The sequence below is a fragment of the Crocuta crocuta genome, unplaced genomic scaffold, assembly GCF_008692635.1.
Source record: "Crocuta crocuta isolate KB4526 unplaced genomic scaffold, BGI_CrCroc_1.0 scaffold61, whole genome shotgun sequence".
NCBI classification, from domain to species: domain Eukaryota; kingdom Metazoa; phylum Chordata; class Mammalia; order Carnivora; family Hyaenidae; genus Crocuta; species Crocuta crocuta.
Genome location: NW_027528369.1, coordinates 7,088,755 through 7,110,353, shown reverse-complemented (window position 1 = coordinate 7,110,353; position 21,599 = coordinate 7,088,755). Strand labels below are relative to the sequence as shown.

The 21,599-nt window shown below is 51.3% G+C and overlaps 1 protein-coding gene across 1 annotated transcript in view; it reads right to left on the bottom strand.

Moving 5' to 3' along the window:
- The window catches only part of CDH13 (cadherin 13), a 1,024,187-nt gene that overhangs the window by 89,679 nt on the left and 912,909 nt on the right, over positions 1 to 21,599 (bottom strand). Inside the window, exons 9-10 of the mRNA XM_077754065.1 lie at positions 12,142 to 12,324; positions 4,055 to 4,308 (exon numbers count right to left, since the gene is read on the bottom strand). Coding sequence (XP_077610191.1) covers positions 4,055 to 4,308; positions 12,142 to 12,324 — 437 coding nt within the window. The remainder of the gene's footprint in view (positions 1 to 4,054; positions 4,309 to 12,141; positions 12,325 to 21,599) is intronic.

Sequence of the window (21,599 nt, the reverse complement as noted above, 5' to 3'; positions counted from 1 at the left end):
AGATAGGTGAGAACAGATGAAAGAGACACAGAGAAAGGGAGGGAGGGGAGACCCAGAGAGGCAGTGATGGGGGGTGCAGGGGTAGAGGGGGGCAGAGACACAGAAAGGCAGTCAAGGAAGGGACAGACAGAGCAAAGGAGATTCCAAGGGAGACAGGCACAAACAGAGAGGGACACAGAGAGCTACTCGGACACACAGAGTCACATGCACAGGGACAGGGACACCTGCCACGACTTGCATGGTGGCAGAGCTCAAGGCACGCTTCTGACGGAACCGAGACCCTCGGAGGCAGGACGGCTGGGACAGCATCTTATGTGCGCCTCTGTCACCTGAACTCAGAGTGCTCCTCGACACTCAGAGTTCCTTCCCTCTTCCCACGCCTGCTTCCCGACACATCACCGAGACAACAGCAATGACGGCCCGCTCACAAGGTCTCCATGCCTTTTGGAGAATTCTGGGTGGCCAAGCTCAGTGGGGGCGTTAGAGACCTGGGTCCCAGCCTGGCTTGCCCCGCCCCGCAGCCCTGCTCACCCTCTGCATACACAGCCCCTCGAGGGCTGCACTTCTCAGTGTGTGGGATCAAGGGCGGACGTCTTCTCCCAGGGGGCTCCTGGGACAGAGGCCCAGCCTGTGCTGCGCCTGCCCTTGGGGAGCTCAGAACCGGCACCAGGGGAGGCCCGCTCAGTGCCAGGCTGAGAAGCGGGGGCACTTCTGGGCCACTGTGGGCCCCGGCAGGAAGCAATGTGTGTGAGGAGTCCGGCCAGAGAGAGAAGTTTGTGGCGCGCGTGCAGATGCGCGCGCGCGCGCGCGCGCACACACACACACACACACACACACACACACACTTACTTTGCTTCATGGCTGGAAGAGGAATTTCTCCAGTTTGTAAATGCTGGAATTCTCAGGCAACCCAGCCGCAGAGAAACCCGTCAGCTGTATTTCCTGAGGGGACTCACAACATTGAACTTGGTCACAGGCACTCTCGGTGGTTCCTGAGGATGCAGCATCCATTCCCGCCTCCTGGGAAGAGCCTTCTGGACTCGTCTGGTGGCCGAGGTGGGACCTGGGGCCCACGATGGGCACACGTCACCCCCTCCCCGCCCCCCGCTGCTCTGTTTGGCTCAGAGGTGGGCGAGTGTTCACCTTAGCTCTGTGAGCCTGGCCCTGCACTTGAACTTGGGAAGCAGGTCTTCCTGCTGCTGGGGCCGGGGATTGGCACTGCTGGAGGCCACACAGGCGTGGCTGAGGGTGAGGCCAACCACGGGGGACAGCAGAGCCAAGAGGTACAAAGAGAACATACTCTGAGCACTGAATTCTCACGCTGAGTCCCCTGGTCTCCATCACGCGGGGCGGTACGTGTCACCTTGGGCTTGGCCCCTCTGAGGAGGGTCCAGGCAGCATGAGGAAGGGCCCCATCTGTGCTGAGCAATGGAAGAAACACGAAGCTCTTCAGAGCGTTCCAAACTTGTGCTTTATCCTTCAAGTCCCCCCTCTAGCAATCAACACAGTGCTTTCTCCACTGATGGGAGACGCCTGTACCCCATCCCATTCCAGGGGTTCACTCCCTGGTCCTGTTACTGCTCAGTGTCTTGGCTCTTCCCATTCACCCTCTCCCTTTCAGGCCAGAATCCTGTCCCTACCTCAGTTTGCCAGACCCGCTCTCTGGGGCCTGGCGCACCTTCCCAGTTCCACATGCATCCACAGGACGGGACTTCCGTCCTCCCTCCCGGTCAGCTGCCCGCATCAGAGAGCATCATCTCTGTGGGCTGTCAAGGTACCCTGAGTTGGGAGACTCCTGACCGCAGCTCAGGCAAAACGCACACACCCCGGGCCTGTGAACCCCTGTGGGTGAGTGGCACAAGCCGCGGAAAATGGCTGGAGGTGGTTCATTCGCCCTGTGAGGTCGGAAAGTGCTGGCCTGTCATTTCCCAATCCCTAGAGACTCAGCAACGCCCAGTCCTGTGCTATCTCAGGCCTGCCTTTTTTTTTTTTTTTTAACGTTTATTTATTTTTGAAAGAGAGAGAGAGAGACAGAGTACTAGTGGGGGAGGGACAGAGAGAGACGGAGACACAGAATCCGAAGCAGGCGCCAGGCTCTGAGCTGTCCGCACAGAGCCCGACGCGGGGCTCGAACCCATGAACCATGAGATTGTGACCTGAGCCGAGGTCGGATGCTTAACCGACTGAGCCACCAGGAGGTGCCCCTCGGTTCTTAACATGTTCCATAAGCCGTCCATCCAGTGACTCTGCCAGCAGACGCCTCCCTTTGCCTACGTAGGCCAGAGCTGGTGTTCAACAAAGAGCCTGGACAGACCTGGCTCTCCCGCTGTCTGTCACCGCAACTGCCCCCTCCCCCACCACATTAACACTTGCAGGAGTGGTGACACCCCAAGTCACGGGGCAAGGGCGAGGCCCTGGGTTCAGCAGCATCAAGTCCCAGGGAAGTTTGCTTTCTCCCCCAGAGTCCCCTCCTCTGCTCCCGCTGCAGACGTACATAGTGACAGTTAAGATTCCCTAAAGACGTCCTAAATTTGTACATTTGCCTCACTGTCTGTGAATCTATCAGTTTCCTCATCTAAGGACTTAAGGAAAGCTTTCTCTTTGATATTTAAACTGCATCTTTCCTCTGCCAGGTACCCAGCAGGAAAAGGAAAAAGGAGAAAAAGAATAAAAGGAAAAAAAAGGTAATTCCAGTCACATTATTATAGGATTTGGTACAGTTCGCGCCTTTATCTAGTTCATCTCGCATGTTAGAGAGTTTCATTGTGAAAATATATCCCCTTGCAGGATTGGAAGCTAACGTGGGCTTCTTGTTGGCCAGCCTGCTCCACGCTCCACGGTAAAGTGGCTGCGAGGGGACCGTGACATGTTTCCAGGTGTTTCGAATCAGGAAAATATGACAGGTGCTTATTAGGAGTGTATCTAATACTTGATGATCTGTTCTTCCTACGAGAAGATTAGATTTTCAAAAAGAAAGATTAATAACTTTCTTTGGCAGAGACAAGCGTGTGTTTGGACCCGCGTGTTGACTTCAGCTCGCCATGAAACGCTGTACCAGCGAGAGCAGTTTGTCTTTGCAAGCCCCCTGGGTGATGATCATTTAATTAAATCTTGTCACGAAAACACCTTCTTTCTAAGCACTGGACAGAGCTCAAGAAACGAAGACAGAAAATTTGAAGACGATTTGTTTTTTTTTTTGGCTTGCCATTTATCAGTTGATAACCTAACACTGACGCTCCATTTTTAAGTACCAGCAACATCTGTTCCTTCCCCCTTTTTTAAAAAATGTTTTTTAAAATTTATTTCTGAGAGAGAGAGACACACACAGCGTGAACAGGGGAGGGTCAGAGACAGAGGGAGACACAGAATCTGAAACAGGCTCCAGGCTCTGAGCTGTCAGCACAGAGCCCGACGTGGGGCTCAAACCCACGAACCAGTGAGATCATGACCTGACCCGAAGTCGGACGCTCAACCGACTGAGCCACCCAGGCGCCCTTGTTCCTTTCCCCCGCCTTTTTTTCTTCCCCTTTTTGACAGTGCAGAGAGCCCACGGCACTTAGCAGAGAGCACGGACTTTGTGGACCGTCCTGTTTCTAGTTTGATTCCTCTGCTGCTAAGCTGGGCAGCCTTGGGCTAGTTACTGAGCCTCTCTGAATTCGTAATCCCCTTGTCTGTGTGTGGAGTCAGCCGATGCTGACTTACAAAGACATGGTGACGAGAGTATAGGTCAAGTGTCTGAGATGCAGGTGGCCAGAGGTGGTGGCTCCTTTTTTGCAGAGACTGTGCTTGGCACTGGCAGACCCCTCTGGCCATTTGGGAACATGGCCTGGAAGCCACCTTCCTCCCGAGCTGGGCTTCTGGGAATCAGGACTCAGCCTGGTCCGGATGTAATCGGCCATGAGCTCTTCACAGTGACATGTGCCTCCTGCTCACGCACATCGCTAACAAATTTAATTTAATGCTAATTTGCTCCTGACAACTAGGAAAACCCGGAAAAGACACGCAATGCCTGCCTGCCTGCCTCCACTTGCCCGTTAGGGAGCCGCGCACCCACCTGATGGTTTGATGCTGCAGGGAATCTGGGTCCGTGGCGTTCACGGTCAGGAGCACGCTGCCCACGGAGATGTTCTCCTGCCTGGTCACCATCATGGGGTCCGGGTAGAACACCGGACCCTCGTTGACATCCAGGACGGTGATGTGGACAGTGGCCGTGGAGCTGGGGCCATAGGAGACGTCAGGTACCAGCGGGTCCTCATTTTCCACTTTGATCAGCAGGGTGTGAAAGGCGGAGATCTCGTAGTCCAGTGGCTGGAAAGGAGGGAGAGGAGGCTCAGCGTGTGCATCTGCTACAAAGGGCAGGCGCTTTTGCACCGAGTCCCCTGGACGTCCCACGAGCCGGGGTGGATGTGTGGGGATGGACCCAGGGTTTGTGGGCGAACCTGAATGCACTTTGGGGTCCTCCTTAAGAGAGAGACTATGAAACATACACATACAAAATCCTGGATGGAAGCTGTTAATTTTTTTTTTTTTCAGATTGAGAAATAAATGACTACACATTACGCAAGCCTCAGAGATCCAGGGTCCCCTGATGAGATCTCTTTAGGCGATGCCTTGGCCGCACTGGCACTAAAAGGCTTCCTACCTGTGACCTGTAGCCACACGACGCTGACACTCGGAGGGGTTGGTGGGGGATGAATGACTCTGAAGCCTGAGCTTTGCCAGCTTCGGGGTAGCCCGGGCTCTGTTACCATGGCAGATGGAATGAAAAGGCAGCCCAAGGCCCATTTTCAACGTTTCTCTCTCACTCGCCACAAGGTCTGCGGCTGCGGTCTCTCTCTACAGCTCTCCGGCACAGGCGCGTTTCCCGGGAGGGCGTCATGTAGGGAAAAGGGCTGGAGAGGATTGGAGACACGTGGGGTTAAGCCTCCGGACCCTTCTCCACCTGAGGGCATTTGGAAGTGTGTGGGGGCATTTTAACTTGTCTCCACGACTTGGGGGCTCTGTGGCCATATACTGGGCAGAGGCAGTGATGACCAGACACACGGCCATGCCTGGGACCGTCCAATATGGTGGTGGATTGATCTGGCCCCAGGGTCACTGAGGTGGGGCCCACCTCGGTGATTCTGCATAGGGGTCTGAGAGTCTGAGCAGTCCCCCGGCTGCTGTGCAGAGGAAATCAGATCATGTCAAGGAAGCCCCATTGTAGACATTATTAATATGGGGTCCTGTGCATCACAGACCATCACGGATGACATTCCCTTGGCCACTCCCTTTCCAAACCACAAGATGACGTAGGAGTGACATTTTCTGTCCCTGGGGCATGTGGGGGAGACATTTAGGTCTGATGAGGGCACGCTGTCTATTTCAAGTTATTTCCCTGACGTCCAGTGGGAGAATGAGTAGCTAACTCCTCAGACCCATGACATATGGGTACTCTCGCTGGGAGGAGAGGACCAAAGTGGGTGCAGGGAGTGGATTCGCACTTGGCTAGAAGGAAGCAAACGACCACGTGGGTGCAAGGCCACGGGGAGTGGGGCAGAGCCTCACAGGCGCAAGAGCTGGAATTGAAACTGCTGGCTGAGGTGGACTCAGCATGAGAATTAAAGCCAACGTGCATAGAGCACACCCCACACGTGCAGAAGTGCACGCACACGACACGCACACGCAGAGGAAATGCCGACACAGGAGTGCTTCCGGATTGTAACAGGACCCCTCCCCCCACCTGTACCAACTCCCAGAGGGACCAGAGTTAGCAGATACAAAGCTCTCGGCACCTAGGAGCTACCCAGTCATTATTTGGCCCCATCCCTGTGACACGAGAATTCTGCACCACTCCATCCCTTTCTAATTTCTTTTTTTTTTAATTTTTAATTTATTTCTAGGAGAGAGAGACAGCATGAGCAGGGGAGGGTCAGAGAGAGAGGGAGTCACAGACTGAAACAGGCTCCAGGCTCTGAGCCGGCAGTCAGCACAGAGCCCGACGCGGGGCTCGAACCCACGAACCGCAAGATCATGACCCAAGCGAAAGTTGGATGCTTAACCGACTAAGCCACCCAGGTGCCCTAATCCCTTTCTAATTTCTGTCCATCCCGAGTGACGCGCTAAATACACAACCTCAGTGAAGTACATTTCCAACAGGGGCCAGGGGACTGGATGCTCAGAACACAGTCATTCATCCCAAATTGGATACCGAAGGGGAGGAAGCCTTTGGCGCGCCGGGTCGGGACCACCCTGCCCTCAGCGCCCTGAGCAGGGCTGACAGGTGGAGCTCTGTCTCTGGGAGCCTCCTATCCCCCCTCCCCTGCCCAGTGCTGGGCAGGCCGAGCCAGGCAAACCTCGGGGGCAGAGGGCGTCTTTCACACCAACTCGCTCCTGGCAGCACACGTGCTTCTGGAGGTCAAGTCAACTAGCGCACTGACATGCGTGAAATCCCAAACCTGGCCCGACTGAGTTTTCCACCACGATGAAAACGCCACCAGGCTGGGTTTTCTTTGGTTTGTTAGCTTTGGAGGGCACTTCACGGCACAATGTGGGCCCGGGTTTGAGGGTGACCTGAGCCACCTGCAGCAGGGTGGAGCGGGGCAGACCGGGCGGAGAGATAGGCTCAGAATCCTGAGGGGAAGCAGCCTGGATTATATACGTGTGGCCTTTAAATAGTACGGCTGGAATGTGTGTTTCTCTACGTGTGTACATTCATGTTGGATAAGTATGTGCATGCCTTTAACATTAACCACGTACACACATGGATTTATATATTCAATGTTAGACGTGCATGTGTGTGTCTATGTATGTATGTGCATGTATTTATTTATTACTTAAAAAAATTTTTTTACTGTTTATTTATTATTAAAACAGAGAGAAACACAGCATGAGTGGGGGAGGGGCAGAGCGAGAGGGAGACACAGAATCTGAAACAGGCTCTAGGCTCTGAGCTGTCAGCACAGAGACCAACGTGGGGCTCGAACCCACGAACCATGAGATCATGACCTGAGCTGAAGTCAGAAGCTTAACCGACTGAGCCCCCCAGGCACCCCTGTGCATGTATTTATGTATGATAGGGGTGTGTGTGTGTGTGTGTGTGTGTGTGTGTGTATCTCTATCTGGGTTCCCTGAGACTCCAGCTGAGTCTGGAAGCAGAGCCTGAGGCAGGGATTCGGAGCATGACTGACTGGCGTACCTTCTCAGAAGAGCAGGACTGATCGAGGACGTGGTCCCACTGGAGTCCAGCCCCTGCCCGATGCCATGGGGGCCCTGGCGCTTTCACTGCACCACTGAGTCAGCCCATCTCAAGGCAGGGGTGGCCTTTTGCACCCCCTGCCGTCAGGCCCAGGCAGCAGGCTCTCCCAGCTGGCAGGGCCTGATCTTCCTGGCTGGGGGGCTTCCCTTTTGGTAAGGGGAGAGGCTGGGAGCCCTCATGGCCCTTACAAGGCCAGCTCCGACCTAGTAAGGCGATCTGGTGGGTTCATTAGTGTCCCAGGGCGGCCGTGACAAAGGCCTGGGTGGCTTGAGACAGAAACCCACTGTCTCCCCGTTCTGGAGACCAGGAGTGCAGAATCCATCGTGAGCAGAGCCCTCGGAAAAGCTCTAGGGGAGCCTTCCCCGCCTCTTCCCTGGGTTCCTCGGCCTACGGCTGTGCGACCCCCTTCTCTGCCTCTGCCATCGCACGGCCATCTCCCCTGGGCGTCTCCGCCCTCGCGTGGCCAACTTACAGGAACACGGTCGTACCGGCCTAGGGCCTCCCTACTCCACCACGACCTCATCTTCTATATCACATCTGCCGTGACTCTGTTTCCAAAGAAGGCCACCCTCACAGGGTCTGAGGATTAGGACTTCGAAATAGCTTTTCTTCGGGGGCGTAATTCAACCCATAGCAGTGGGGCCCCTAGAGCCCCCTGACCCCCACAATACATATATTTGATCCTATGACCACGCTTCACTGTTCTCCACGACACGATCTCTCCCTTGCTGTGCACCCTGCAGGCACCAGCTCACCCAGTCCGCACTTCTCGTTATAGCGGTGTTTTTATTCCCATTCTGTAGATGAGGCAACAGGCGCAGAGAGGTTGAATAACTCAGTTAAAGTCACACAGCTCCTAAGTGGCACAGAGCTACGTTTTGGCCCCAGAAGCGTGATGAGAAAGTCTGAGCCAGTAATAAACTGCTGTTTGTACCAAGGGGTGCTTCTCTACAAGTGGTGCCGCCTGGGAGCCGGTCCTCTGCTCCGCTCGGGGTGGAACGCGGCATCATAGGTGTGCGAGTGACACCTCCGCTCCCAAGCACAGAGGGGTGCGGTCAAGTCCTGGCCCTGGCGCTCCATCACCCTTGGGCCTGTGGGGCCGCACGCTCGTGCCTGCCCCTCCTGGACTCCCCCCTTGTAAGCGCTGGAGCAAAGGACCCTGGGAAAGGGCAGGGAGCCGTGGTGCGGTTCCCACAGGCCCGGGTCTGTTGCTGCTGGCATAACCAGAAGCCGTAGGATGGCAAGGAGGAAGGACGTAGGGGTGGGGTGGCTGGGAGTGACACCCCCCCCCCCCCCCCCCCGCTCTCCATCAGGGTCTCCAGGTTCTTCCCAGGCCCACACGCCCTGGTGGAACACGGGCCTCCGAGGGATGGAGGTGTGAACTCTGCCAGGGAGGGAAGGCAGAGAGGGAGTGAGTCGCACGGTGCCTTTCTGGAAGGCAGTACCGCTGGCTGACTCACCCCCACCTGCACGGTGCCGGCCGCAGGAATTCCGGCCGTGCGTGCCCCAGGCCGGGCCACCGGGGCGCTGGCAAAATGTGGGTCTCTGTTCTCACCCTCCCACCCCTGGGTCATGCAGGAGCAAGAAACCCTCCTTTGTCTCGGGCAGGTGACCTTCTTCATGTGATTTGTCTGGTGCAGGGTCTCTGTGTCAGGGACGGGAGGAAATTGAAATCACTTCCAATGAAGTTACAGAGATTCAGTTCAATTAATATTTCATCGAGTGTCAAGAGAGGGTGTGGACCAGGGTCCCGCAGGGTGTAAAGGCTGGAACAGCCACCCCACAGGGGAGGGTAAAGGGCCTGGGATTTGTTGTCTGGAAGAGGGAGGATTTGGAAGTGCTCCTACGCTGACTTTTAAGCCTATTATGGGTTTGGGGATCAAGGCTTTCTGGATGTTCCCTTCCCCTCCGAGGAGAAAAGAGAAAACAGGCTTAAAATGCAGGTGGATTATGCCCAGTGGAAAGGGTAGCTCCCTGACAGTTCTGGGATAGGTTTACAAAGCACCTAAGACCATTCCTGACCAGAAGGGTTTACGGAGGAGACAGGTACTTGCTTTCCAGAACTGTTAGGATTTGGTTCTGCAGGGAGGGAGGATTCCCCTGGGAGCCACGCAGTCTGGAAATTTCAGCTAGTTCTTCGCAGTGCGGACTGCCCACTGGTTAGGGCGGGACCACTCATGGCTGGTTGCCCAAAGACCATGCCCTTCCCCCCCGCCCCCCCATCTCTCCCTGCAGGGTACCCGAAGGCTGGGTCTGGATTTCGTAGCCTTCCTTGCAGCTGAGGGAGGGCATTGGTCATCTGGCCAATGAAACATCATGGGAAGTTGCCTGGGAAACCAGTGGAAAAGATATTTTCTTCTCTGAAGAGAGCAGGGGTGCGGGGCCCCTGAGAGCTCTCTCTTGCACTCTGTCTTTCTTGCCTGGCTGCCTCCTTGCTTCTGGCCTTAGAACACAGCAGCGGGAAGATGAGATACCTAGGGCTTTGGCAGCCATTTTATGTCCACGAGGAAAAAGCCAGAAGCATCTGCCGGGCCCCGGATGGCTCTCTGACCCCCTGAGCTGTCAGTCAATCCTAGACCGGCCTACCTTCATCCAGTTGTGGAAATCTTTAAATTCTCTTTGGTACTGAAGCCATTGTCAGCCTGGTATTCCCGTACTTGACCTGAAGCATTTCTAACTAATGCGCTGGGTTGCCAGCTTTAACAAGGCCAGGCCTGCCTGCAGACAGCTGCCCGGGGCTTTGACCTTGGTGGGCTGAGAGGCAGAGAGCCCGGGGCCCTTTGGAGGAATTCCCGTGGCAGGCAGCTGGAGGGAGGAGGGAGTCTCCATCCCAATTCTGAGACAAAGGAAGTCCACTCGCTAGTCAAACTGAGGCCAGAGGGAGGCTGGGCTGCTGCAGGAGCCTCCGCCCCAGGATGTGCAGGTAGAGACTCCTCCCCCTCAGTGCTCGTCCACCAGGACGGGCTCGGGGGACACCTCTGTCCCTCGTACGGTGACCCAGCAGGTGTGGTGTGGGCCCAGGAAGCCGGGTCAGGACCGGCATCCCTGNGGGGGGGGGGATGGAGGAGGACGCTTCTTCCTGATGCTGATTCTCCTGTATTTTCTGTCCTTCAAGCCGGAGCACACAGAGCGGGGACGACTGTGCTCTTCCAGGGCTTATGACGGGGAGGGACACTCAGCCAAACCTTGTTTTCCAGCTGCTGGTTTGGAAGGTTGCCTGTCGGCCCCCGGAGCCACAGACTAGCTGCAGAGGACAGCCAGGGCCTGCGTCAGTTTGGAAAGTGCAGGGGTGGAGCGGTGGGAAGGCGGTGCCAGCCAACTCCGCCCCTGCCTGCCTTATTAGGGAAGGAGACCTGGGAAGACCCAGGGGCTGTTCTTCTCCGCCAGGCAGTTGAAGTTCAATGTGAATGAAGTATTGGAAAGGGAAGTGCTTGGGAGAAACCCCAACTCTGATCCTCTGAGATCTGCCGCTCTCAGTGGCCCTGGGTCCTGTCCCCGGGAAGGCTGTGGAACTCGGCTGGGGCGGTGTAGATGGCCTCGTGCTACGCGGATCATGACCTCCCAGTGCGGCCGCCTGCCGAATCCCACAATCTGTGAATGCATGACCTTACATGGCAACAGGGATGCCCCACGTGTGATTAGGGTAAAGAGCTTGTTGGGGAGAGCGGGTCCTAGATGATCTCGGTGGGCCTTTGGAATCGCAGAGGCGCTCAAAGAAGGGAGGCAGGGGAGTCAAAGGAAGAAACAGATGTGAGAGGCTCAGAGCCAGAGAGAAATATGGTGCTGTCACCCTGTTGGCCGAAGACACGAGAAAGGGCCACCAGCCAAGGAATGTGGGTGGCCTCCAGAAGCTGGGACAGATGAGGAAATAGATAGTCCCCAAGAGAAACCAGCCCTGCCAACTTTAGCCCCGTGAAATTGATTTTGGAGTTGTGGCCACCAGGGCTGTAAGAGGATGTGAGTCCGTGTTCCCTGAAGCCACCAACTTTGTGGTCATTTGTTGAAGCAGCCTCAGGACACTCACACAGGCGCTAAGGGCCAGTCACCATTCACCTCCTGTTTTTAAGTGCATAACTGAGATTCTGCTAGGAAAGACTAAGAAGAAATGCAATGATCTACATTTTTTTTTTCGAGAGAGAAAGAGCACATGTGCGAACGAGGGAGAGAGGCAGAGAGAGAGAGAGAGAAAGAAAGAGAGAATCTTAAGCAGGCTCCACGNTGTGCGAACGAGGGAGAGAGGCAGAGAGAGAGAGAGAGAGAGAGAGAGAGAAAGAAAGAGAGAATCTTAAGCAGACTCCACAGTCAGCAGGGGGCTCGATTCCATGACCCTGGGATCATGACCTGAGCCAAAATCAAGAGTCGGACGCTCAACCAACTGAGCCACCCAGGCGTCCTGTAATGATTTGCATTTTTGATCACAGATCTTTAAAAAACCTCCGCNAAAGAAAGAGAGAATCTTAAGCAGACTCCACAGTCAGCAGGGGGCTCGATTCCATGACCCTGGGATCATGACCTGAGCCAAAATCAAGAGTTGGACGCTCAACCAACTGAGCCACCCAGGCGCCCTGTAATGATTTGCATTTTTGACCACAGATCTTTAAAAAACCTCCGCATATCCCATTTTTTGCACATCCTTGATAATTCATTACCAAATGTATGGAGAATCTCATTTAAAAATTAAAGTTCGGGTTTTTTTAATGTTACACAGAAGTTTTGAGTTTCCTAGAATCTGTAGAACAGCTCGGTTTCATGGCTGTGAGGACCTAAGTTCACCCTGAAGCTGTGAGCCCCCCACTTTTGTTTTCAATTCCAGGAGGACAAGACCAGGGCTGACTTATCCTTGACCTTCCCTAGCAGGGAGGCCCTCTGCCTGGTGGCGGGAGGAGCCTGGGAGGCGCCCTTACTTTGACGACGGACAGCATGCCCTCGTTGGTCTGAGGGTTGGTGTGGATTTCAAAGCTCTGCCCTGGGTTTCCGTTGATGATGGTGTAGGCGGCCCTCCATGCGCCGGTGGTGGGGTCGTCCTTGTCTTCCACCGTCAGGTTGACGATAACCCCCACGACTCCTTCCTCAACGGTGGCCTGAAACTACAAACAGAGCAGATGGTTACTGTCACTGTTGGGGGAAAAAAAAAGGCAAAGACCCTTTACAGAGCTCGTACCATGGGCCGGGTAGTGGGCACGTGACCGCATCACCGCATTTCACAGTCAGCAGCACTGCAGGGAGGTCATGGAGCTGTGCTGTGCTCGCGGATGGTCTGCTCCTTCCCTCTGCCCTCCCTGCACTTGGGTGAGGCCACGAGACGCCTTCTCCCCTACTGACTGTGGCCAGATGTGATGCTGGCCGGCTGGGGGCAGCTGTCTCTTCTCTGTGCCTCTCCTTCCGTCTATCTGAACCTGGACAGCCACAGGAGCCACAGACAGGGTCCGGCCACAGGGGAAGAGCGTGAGTCCTGAGTCCCCACAAGGAGAACACTGTCCTGAGCTGTTGTTGAAGGAGAAACAGACTCCTATGGAGTTTGAACCTTTATACAATTTTGTCTGCCTCTGCTGCTCTTGCAGCGTCCTCTACCCAAACAACAAGGTAACCAAGGCAACCAGGTGGCCAGAGTGTCTCCCTGGCGTGTGGAGGGACTGGAGCTAGAGCCCTCCCCCCCTCCCCCGAGTCTGACTCCACGGCCTCTGCTCCATTGCACCATCTCCTCTAAAGAAGAGAGTCCCACCTCTCCCCATGACTAGTAAGACTTAAAAAAAAAACAGACCGTTTTCTACAGAAACATATAAATCAGTTGTTTGGAGCCCTGTTGTACCTATGTTTTTATTGTAATACATCTCAAATACTTGTTGCAAGTAGGTGTGGCGGGAATAAATCAATAAATGAAAAAAATCAGCTTTCCCATAGATAGAGACTTTCACGAGCTATCATTAGCACATTCCTTTGAGCTAGAAGCATAAAGTATTGTTTTGGTGCTTACCTCTGACACACTACAGGTGAATAGTAATCTGTTTGCAAATATTTTACAAACAAGTAATACCAATAAGCTGACAACGAGAAGAAATATCTTGGAATTTCAATTAGTAGGAGAGTGCATCTGGAGACAGCGAGAGACAGCGTCAGAAAGCCCTTGTGTTCACAGAAAAGTAATTTGAGAAATGGGGTTTCAAAAGCAGTGGCTGATTAATTGACTTGCAAATCATTAATCATAAGCCTTAATCTTGATGCCTTGAGGGGGATGGGGCGGGGATGGGAACTGATTTGTCTACCACACCTCAGCAAACCTGGGTGGGATGTTTCCTTTCTCTGCAAGGGGCGCTGGGAAATTCTTGGAACACGATGGCAGGATGCTGTCACACAGAGACGGCTCTAGGAGACAAGGAAGGTGACCTGATTCCTGGCTAAGGAGTCGTCTCTTCTATCTTTCTCTCCTTCTCACAAAAATCATGGAATTCCNATAACGCCATGTGGGGCTTGAACTCATGAATCGTGAGATCATGACCTGAGCTGAAACCAAGAGTCGGATGCTTAACTGACTGAGCCCCCCAGGTGCCCCCATCCAGATAATTCTAGTATGCAATTTGGGTTGAGGGAAGCAAGATAGAGTCCAAGGTCAAGAACGGCGAGGAGATGTCAATGTGAGAGCCCACCCAAGTACTGAGAGGCTGCCTGAGCTCCATGCTGAGGGCCTGTGGCCCATCTGGTCAGCGGGGAGGTGCTGGGAGCATCCCCTGCTCCCTGCTGTGGGCCCACAGTGCTATCTAATCCCTTCAGATACAGGTGAAGAATAGGAACAGAGAAGGAGGGGAAGTCTGGAGTCATTCAGTGAACCAAAGGTCAAGTCTGCGTCTCCTGGATTCCTGTAAACTCTGCTGTTCACAAGTACTGTTACTCAAGACCCCCATCATGTAGGTCCATCCTTCACCCCTGCTGGGGTCAGAGCCTGATGACAGGTTCTCTGTCCCTACTGATCACACCAGACCTCAGCTCATAACCTGTCCTGTGTCTTTTCTGACACTGGTGCCTTAGGACCCCAGGTGGGGAATGATGCAGGCACGGGGAGCACTGAGACCAGAGGATGCTGGGAGCTGTCCATCCAGCAGAAATGCTGCTACATCCAGTACAGAGGTGAGAAGTTGCTTTGTCAAACCAGATGAGGTTCCTGTTGCTGAGACGCAGACACAGGACAGATCATGATTTGAGGCGGCTGGAGGCTCTACGCGCTCTGGCTTGTTCGCAGCTCTCCTGCTGACCCCTCATGCGATGCCAGGCGCAGAGAGGGGACAGTGGTCTTCACAGAGTGAATCAGTGGTCTTAAATATAGGTGGTGGGACATGGCATCACAGGCAAGGCCGGAGGAAATATGAAGGATGTAGCTATACAGGAGCCGTGAGAGGGACTGGCTGGTTGACTGATGCTTGATTCTGTGACTTGCTTGATGTTCCAGAAGGGTAGGGATGGATCGATCTCTCTGGTCCCCCAGGACATCTCTAACATGGCTCCATCACGACTTCTGGGGACTGTAGGTACTTTCACCTTCATCGGCCCCTCCTGCCATAATAGATATGCATGGGCTCTAAAATTTTCCTTTTCTGATGTGAGGGGAAAATTTTTTCTTGGACCCTGAAAGTTCTTTTTTCTTTCTGATTTTAGGATGCTATGCCTATGGTACCTGATGGATGGGTCAGCCCTGATCCCCAGTACATAGCACAGTGCTGGACGCATGAAGTTTGGATGGCTGGATTTTAAAATTAGTATTTAGGGCATGTCTATGTGGGAAAAACCTGTGCAGTTTTTACCATGACACTTTATTTTTTTTAAGGTCTGGAGCACTTACCATGGGGAACACCCTTTTAGTGGGTGAGCAAATGACTCCAAATGGAATAATGTGGTATTGTTATAGGAATTCTCACAGTGTGTACTGCGGCCCTAATATATCCTTAGATTTCATAATATGTCCACAGCTACATTTACCTACCATCCATCCACCCCTCTATCATCCACCTATCATTCTTCATCTATTCTCCATCCATCTATCCATCCATTTATCTTCCTCCCATCCATCCATCCATCAACTGCCCATCCATTCTCCATCCCTCCATCCCTCCATTTATCCATCCATCCATCCATCCATCCATCCACTCATCTGTTTGTCCATCATTCTCTATCCATTTATCTACCTATCCATCTTCCAGACAGACATCCAGCCAACAAATATTTGGCAAATGGCTTCTGTATGCCAGGCACGATATAGTATTAAGTTCTAGGGATACGCTAGAAAATGAAACAGACATGGTACATGTCTGGTAACAAACTTAAATATTAGGAAAAAAGCAACACTGAGCCTGTAGCTTGAAAGGGGGTTGGTGAGAGGGAGTGAGTGCCTGACCCAGTCTGCAGAGGATCATTAGGGAGGAATTCCCTGAGAACTGAGAGCAGAGGAGGAGTTAGGGTGAAAGGAGAGAGCGAGAGAGCGGTCCTGGCATCCAGGACAGCAGGAGCAAAGGTCAGTGACAGAGGGAGCATGCTCATTTGCAGACTGGAGGGAAGGTGGGTGTGTCTGGGGTCGGGGGAGGGCTGGGAGAACTATTTGCCATTGGACTTCAGAGGAGGATAGATTCAGATTACGCAGGGCTTTGGGGGCCAAGGAAAGGCATTGGGATTTACCATGAAAGCCAAGTGGAGTCTAGTCAAGGAACTGGATTATGTTTAAATCTACCCTTGAGAGAATTCAGGCAAAAAAAAAATCTTTAAATATAGAAAACATTCAACATAATTATTAAGGTCTTTGTTAAGACCATTATCTGATTCTTGCATAAACTACAAAGCTAGTTTCCTTGAGCATCCATTTAGAAACTCATTACTGCTTAATTAAATACTCATTCTATTAATTCTATTCAATGTTTTAACCCCATTATATAATTCAAGATGGAAAATTAAATAGATTAGAATGAAATAGTACCATTTTATATTTCTATAGCAATGCTCACTTTGCAATTTAAAAACAACAGACAGACATTAATTTAGCACACCAGAGCAGGAGGAATTATCGATTGTAACATTACTTCCTTTAATTGGGAAAAAATAGATAAAGTCACTTTTCTGTTCAACTGTGTGGTAAATCAAATACCAGATGCAAAATGTATTTTTACGCAATCAATGTGGGTGACTGGCTTGGGACATACTGAGGTTCATTAGATCTCTCTCTCATATTCAGAACTGAGTATTTCATTCTGCCTTCTTTGACAATGTGTGGGGAGTTTTGTGATGGACCTTTAGGAAGAGAATGCCTGGACTTTCCACAAAGGTCATCCATCACCAGGGGACGAGAGCCTTCCATTTTATTCTACATCAAGAATAAATGCTCTTTCTCATAGAGCAAGTGGTTGGTTTTAGATTAAGGTTAACCCAAAGATGGAAATAATAATGAGCAGAGTAGAAAGCCACAGGTGGGGAAAAAATGAGTGTGTGACTTTAAGGGATGGACATCTGTGAATTTGTCTGCTTGACGACTGGAGTCCAGGTTCATGAACTGTCAACCATGACGTTTCATGGTTGGTGAACTTGAAGAGTTGAGATGTAGTCATCTGGGCCCTCGCTTTGGGAAATTAAAAGATAAGGTCCCAGAAAGTTTTATAAACTTACATTTCTATTGTGAGGTTAAAAGTGTGAGGGAGAGATCATCAGAAATTTAACTTGCAAATGATTTTACAAGTCTATATTTACATAAAGGATAGAGCTCATTGGAAAAATCTAATCTCTTGCTGATAGCCTAATGGGTAGAAGCTGTGATTGCTAGAAATACGACAATATGTTCAAGAGACGTGGCACATTGCCTGGCACAAAGGAACCAGTATTTGTTGGTGAGGATGGTGATGATGGATTTTGTTTTGTATCATATGAAATTTTTACTAATAAATTGGAGAATAGGGCTCAAACCCTTGTGACTCTTTCTGTCCTTATTATGGTCTGACTGTTAGTGTATAATCTATGGAGACACCTTATATCCCTGCATTGGTGTGGCAAAGCTCTTCTCCTTTAAGTTAGGAGTATCTGACCCTCACATGCTTATCACTGATTTGCTCTAACAACAGACCCTTTATTGCCAAGGCAAATGACTTTAACCTACAGCACCTACTTTTAGAATGGAGAGCTGTATTAGGTATCTGGTTTCCTTTTATCTATGATCAGGATTCACTCCAGGATAGAAAAATGCAAGAACTCATTTTAGTAACTATTCATTAAGTGTCTGTTGCATGCCAGGGAGACGAGCAGGTACAGGAAATAGAGCAGTAAATGAGAGGGACACTCTTCTCTCAAGGGCTTACAGCTCAGTAGATTGACACATTCCCTCCCAGTCACCCCCTTTATATGTTTTGCTCACCAATGACATCATCTCCAGACATTTTGTTTTCTACCATTTCTCCACTGTCATATCCAAGGCTGCATGTGTGGTCAGTTATTCATGCTTTTATGTTTGGACATGATTTAGTTTCCAGCTAATGGCCATTTCAATAAATGGTGCTGGATCATTTGGATATCCATCTGGAGAAAACAATGAATCTCGATCCCTACCTCACACCAAACACAAAACATGAAAGGTAAAACAATAGAAGTTTTAGAAGGAAACACAGGAAGACATTTTAATTCAGCTTACCATTAATGCTTATGTGCACCTGATATATATGTAATATAATATGTAAAATATTTAAAATATATAAAATATAATTATGTGTGTGAATTTAAATAAGAAAAGAATTTGAACTCAGAGAAATAGAGGCTATCATCACAGAGTAAATGGTCCTTAAGTCCTAAGGTTCTGAGTAGTTGAGCATGAGGTGTGATCTTTTTCTTTGTCACTCGGATGGCTATGAATGGACTGCATAGAGAGGTAAAAGAATGGACACACTGTAAGAAGAATGGAGAGATCTCATTTGTGAGATGGCGAGGCATCCTTGGTCTCTGGCTGGTTTCCCAGCCCTGTCCCCATGCCCCCAGGGTTCCCTGCAACTTCTGTCGCCTGGATGCTTCCGGGCCAGTCAAAAGCCCCATCCTCACCAGCCACCTTGAGTGGGTGTCTGCTCCTTGCAACTAACGGGGACCTGGGGAAACCAAGGCTGGTGGATGTCTGCCATTCTCTGCTGGAAAATGTGGGCTTTCTGATGAAGATTTGGGCTCTACAGGTATCTCCTCAAGTATTTTTTTTTCCCCCACCTTGCTATGGAGAATTTCAAACATTTATAAAAGCAGCCAGGAAAAGGGTCCCGTGTACCCATCATCAGGCTTCAGAGACTTTTACCTCATGCCCCCCTGTGCTTCCTTTATGCACCCACGTCTCCCCATTATCTGGAGCAAATCTCAGGCCTATCATTGTATCTGTAAACATTTCATTGTGTGCCTCCAAAAGATAAAGGCTCTTTTTTAGAAAACATAATCAAGGTCCTTTCTTGATCTGATGAACATTAATTTCTCCTGATAATTACTGTTTTTCTTTTGTGCCGGATACTTTGATAAGAGCATTTGCGTGTTATCCCTGGTGTGGAAAGCACGAGAATCAGCAGCGCTGGTGAAGGACAGTCATAAAGGGGCCTCTTAAATGGCTCTGTGTGTTACCAGAGTTTTCTGAGCTACGTGTTTCAAGCAGGTGAAGAAAGGCGGCTAGTTCAACAATAATAAAGGACACCACCTCAACAGCAAAGAAGCCTGTTCCTGAGCAAAGAACCTTCTCCAAGATTCATTGGCCTCCCAGGCGATGTGGTTCTTGATCCGGGACGCTGATACACACAGCCCCCTGGTTGGTGCGACCCACCCAGGCAAGCCCGGGGTGGCAGGAGAGCTTAGTGCCTGGAGAACTACCATCTGTGGGTCCCCTTCCACCAAGAGGAGAGATCAAGCGTCCCCTAGCTTTCTGGCTGTATAGGTGCAAGGGGGATGGGCCGGCGGGCAAGTGATGGAAACAATATTCACTGTGTGCTCTCAGTGCACACTCCCCTGTGCGGGTTCATTTCCTCTGAGGAGTTTCCACGTGTCGCAGACACACAGGAAGGTCCGAGGAAATGAGCTTTGAGGACCACACACAGCCAGGCCTGGCTCTCTGGGGGCCCAGCCGTGCACCTGCTGATGCCTGTATTCTTCCCCTCATGTCCCTGCCTGCTGAGGCTCCCCTAACCTGAAGTACACACACAGAGAAGAAGTTCAAACAACAAAACACGCTTTTTCCTCCAGGAAACAAAAGGAAAACACATCGCCACCCAAGACCGACACGAAAACAGTGCACTTGATAATAGTTGTCAAACGGTGTTCCTGGGAACCAAGACTGTCTGAGAGATGGTGCGGGGGTCCCAGCAGCGCATCGGGTGATTTCCCCCAACAACAGAGTTAAGGAATCTGGCAATTATGTTTTGTCTGTTTTGTCTACTCTACTTGGTAGAGTTCCTGCCCAAGATTTTGCCTCAAAAAATATTTTGCGGATAAAAAGAAGTCTGAAAATCGCTGCCTTAGCGAACCGCTGATATAAACACTACATTAGGTAAAGAGAGACACGTAAAACCCAACGAACAAATATGCCCACATTCCTTAGTCTCTGAAAGCCAGGTGTGGAAGCTACTCCACCTGACCATAGTATGCCTCCCTTGCTTGAACTTCTCCCTGTAAAATATGAAAGAGAAAGCAAAAGGCATCTGTACATCTGATCAGAGAATTGCAAATAGTTTCATGCTGAGAAGCAAAGAGATTTTCTTTAGAGACATGCATCTGCCCACAAACATTTAAATCTGGATGAAGAATGACTTCTTTAGGAGCGAGAGTGTGGTCTGTTCCAGAGTCTGGAGCGTGGCTCCTGCAATTCTGCAGATTTACAGGGTTTGGACCTTCAGTGATGTGGCGCAAGTGTGGATCCCCCTTGAACTTGTCAATCCTGTAACTTCTCTGAGGCCCTGCTTGCTTACCTGAGATGTAGGTGTCAGACTAGAGTGGCAGGTTTTTTTCTCTCTTTTTTAAGGTTTAAAAACAATGTTTATTTATTTATTTTGAGAGAGAGCCAGAGAGTGTGAGTGGGGGACAGGCAGAGAGAGAAAGAGAGAAATCCCAAGCAGGCTCTGTCTGCACTGTCAGTGTAGAGCCTGACCTGGGGCTCGATCCCATGAACCGCGAGATCACGACCTGAGCAGAAATCAAGAGTTGGACGTTTAACTGACTGAGCCACCCAGGCACCCCAAGCCGTAGGTTCTTAACGCTGACTGCACATCAGAATCACTTGCAAACCTTGAAAAACTACTGACGACCTGGAGTCCCACATGCACAGGATTTTTGTGGCTGGGGCTGAGACCTTCGTATTCCTCAAAACTCCCCCAGATGATTCTGATGAGCAGGCAGGGATGAACACAACTGCTTGAGACACTTGATAGGTCCCTTCCTAGTGTTACGATCAGGCCTTAGAAAGAGCTTCGTGATCCCCTCCAGCGCAGGTTGGGTCCTCGCTGGTGAAGGCCCCTTTCGGGGAGACAAAGGATGCCACTGGTGGGGAAACTTGAGAACTCTTATTTCGATGCTCAAGGGGTCAAAGGGGCTGCTACTCAGCGCAGTGGAAATCATTAACCAGTGAAATCACAGCGCTAGCTCCTGGAGGTCCTGGTTTTTATCGCCTCGAACAGAAATCTGGTACCTGTTAGCAGTTACCCCATTCCCCCCACCGTCTAGCCCTGAACAACCGTGAATGTGCTTCCCGTCTCTGTGGAGTTACTAGCGCACTTCATACAAGTGGAATCACACAACATGTGGTCTTTTGTGTCTGACTTCTTTCACCGAGCACGGTGTTTTCCAGGCCCAGGCAAGTTCCTGCAGGCATCAGCACTTCGTTCCTTTTATGGATGACACCTACTATGTATGGATGGACCTACCATGCATGGGTGGACCCCATTTTGTGCATCCCTTCATCCCTTGACCAACAGGTGCGTTATTTCCACTTTCTGGCTATTGTGAATAACGTGGCTATGAACGTTCATGGACACGATGTGGAGTGGACTCATGTTTTCCTTCTGTGTAGACACCCAACAGCGGACATCCTGGGATGTGCAGTGACTCCATGTTGAAGGCAGCGTGGATTGAAGTCATTCGTCCACAAGCATGTAGCACCTGTCCAACACCTTTCGGACACACGGGGCTGTGTGCTGCTTGCTGGCTTCCCAGGGCCCACAGCCCCCGGGTCCCACGTGAGGGAAGGCAATACTTGAGACTAAGGCTTCCCTCTTTGGATGGCATGAGGGTTGGGGAAGGAGAAATATATATCTTGTCTCATTCAAAACCTTTGGCCAACGCACTTAGAACAGCCTCTTCTTTCTCGGCTTGCACGGGATACTGCTCCGGTTAA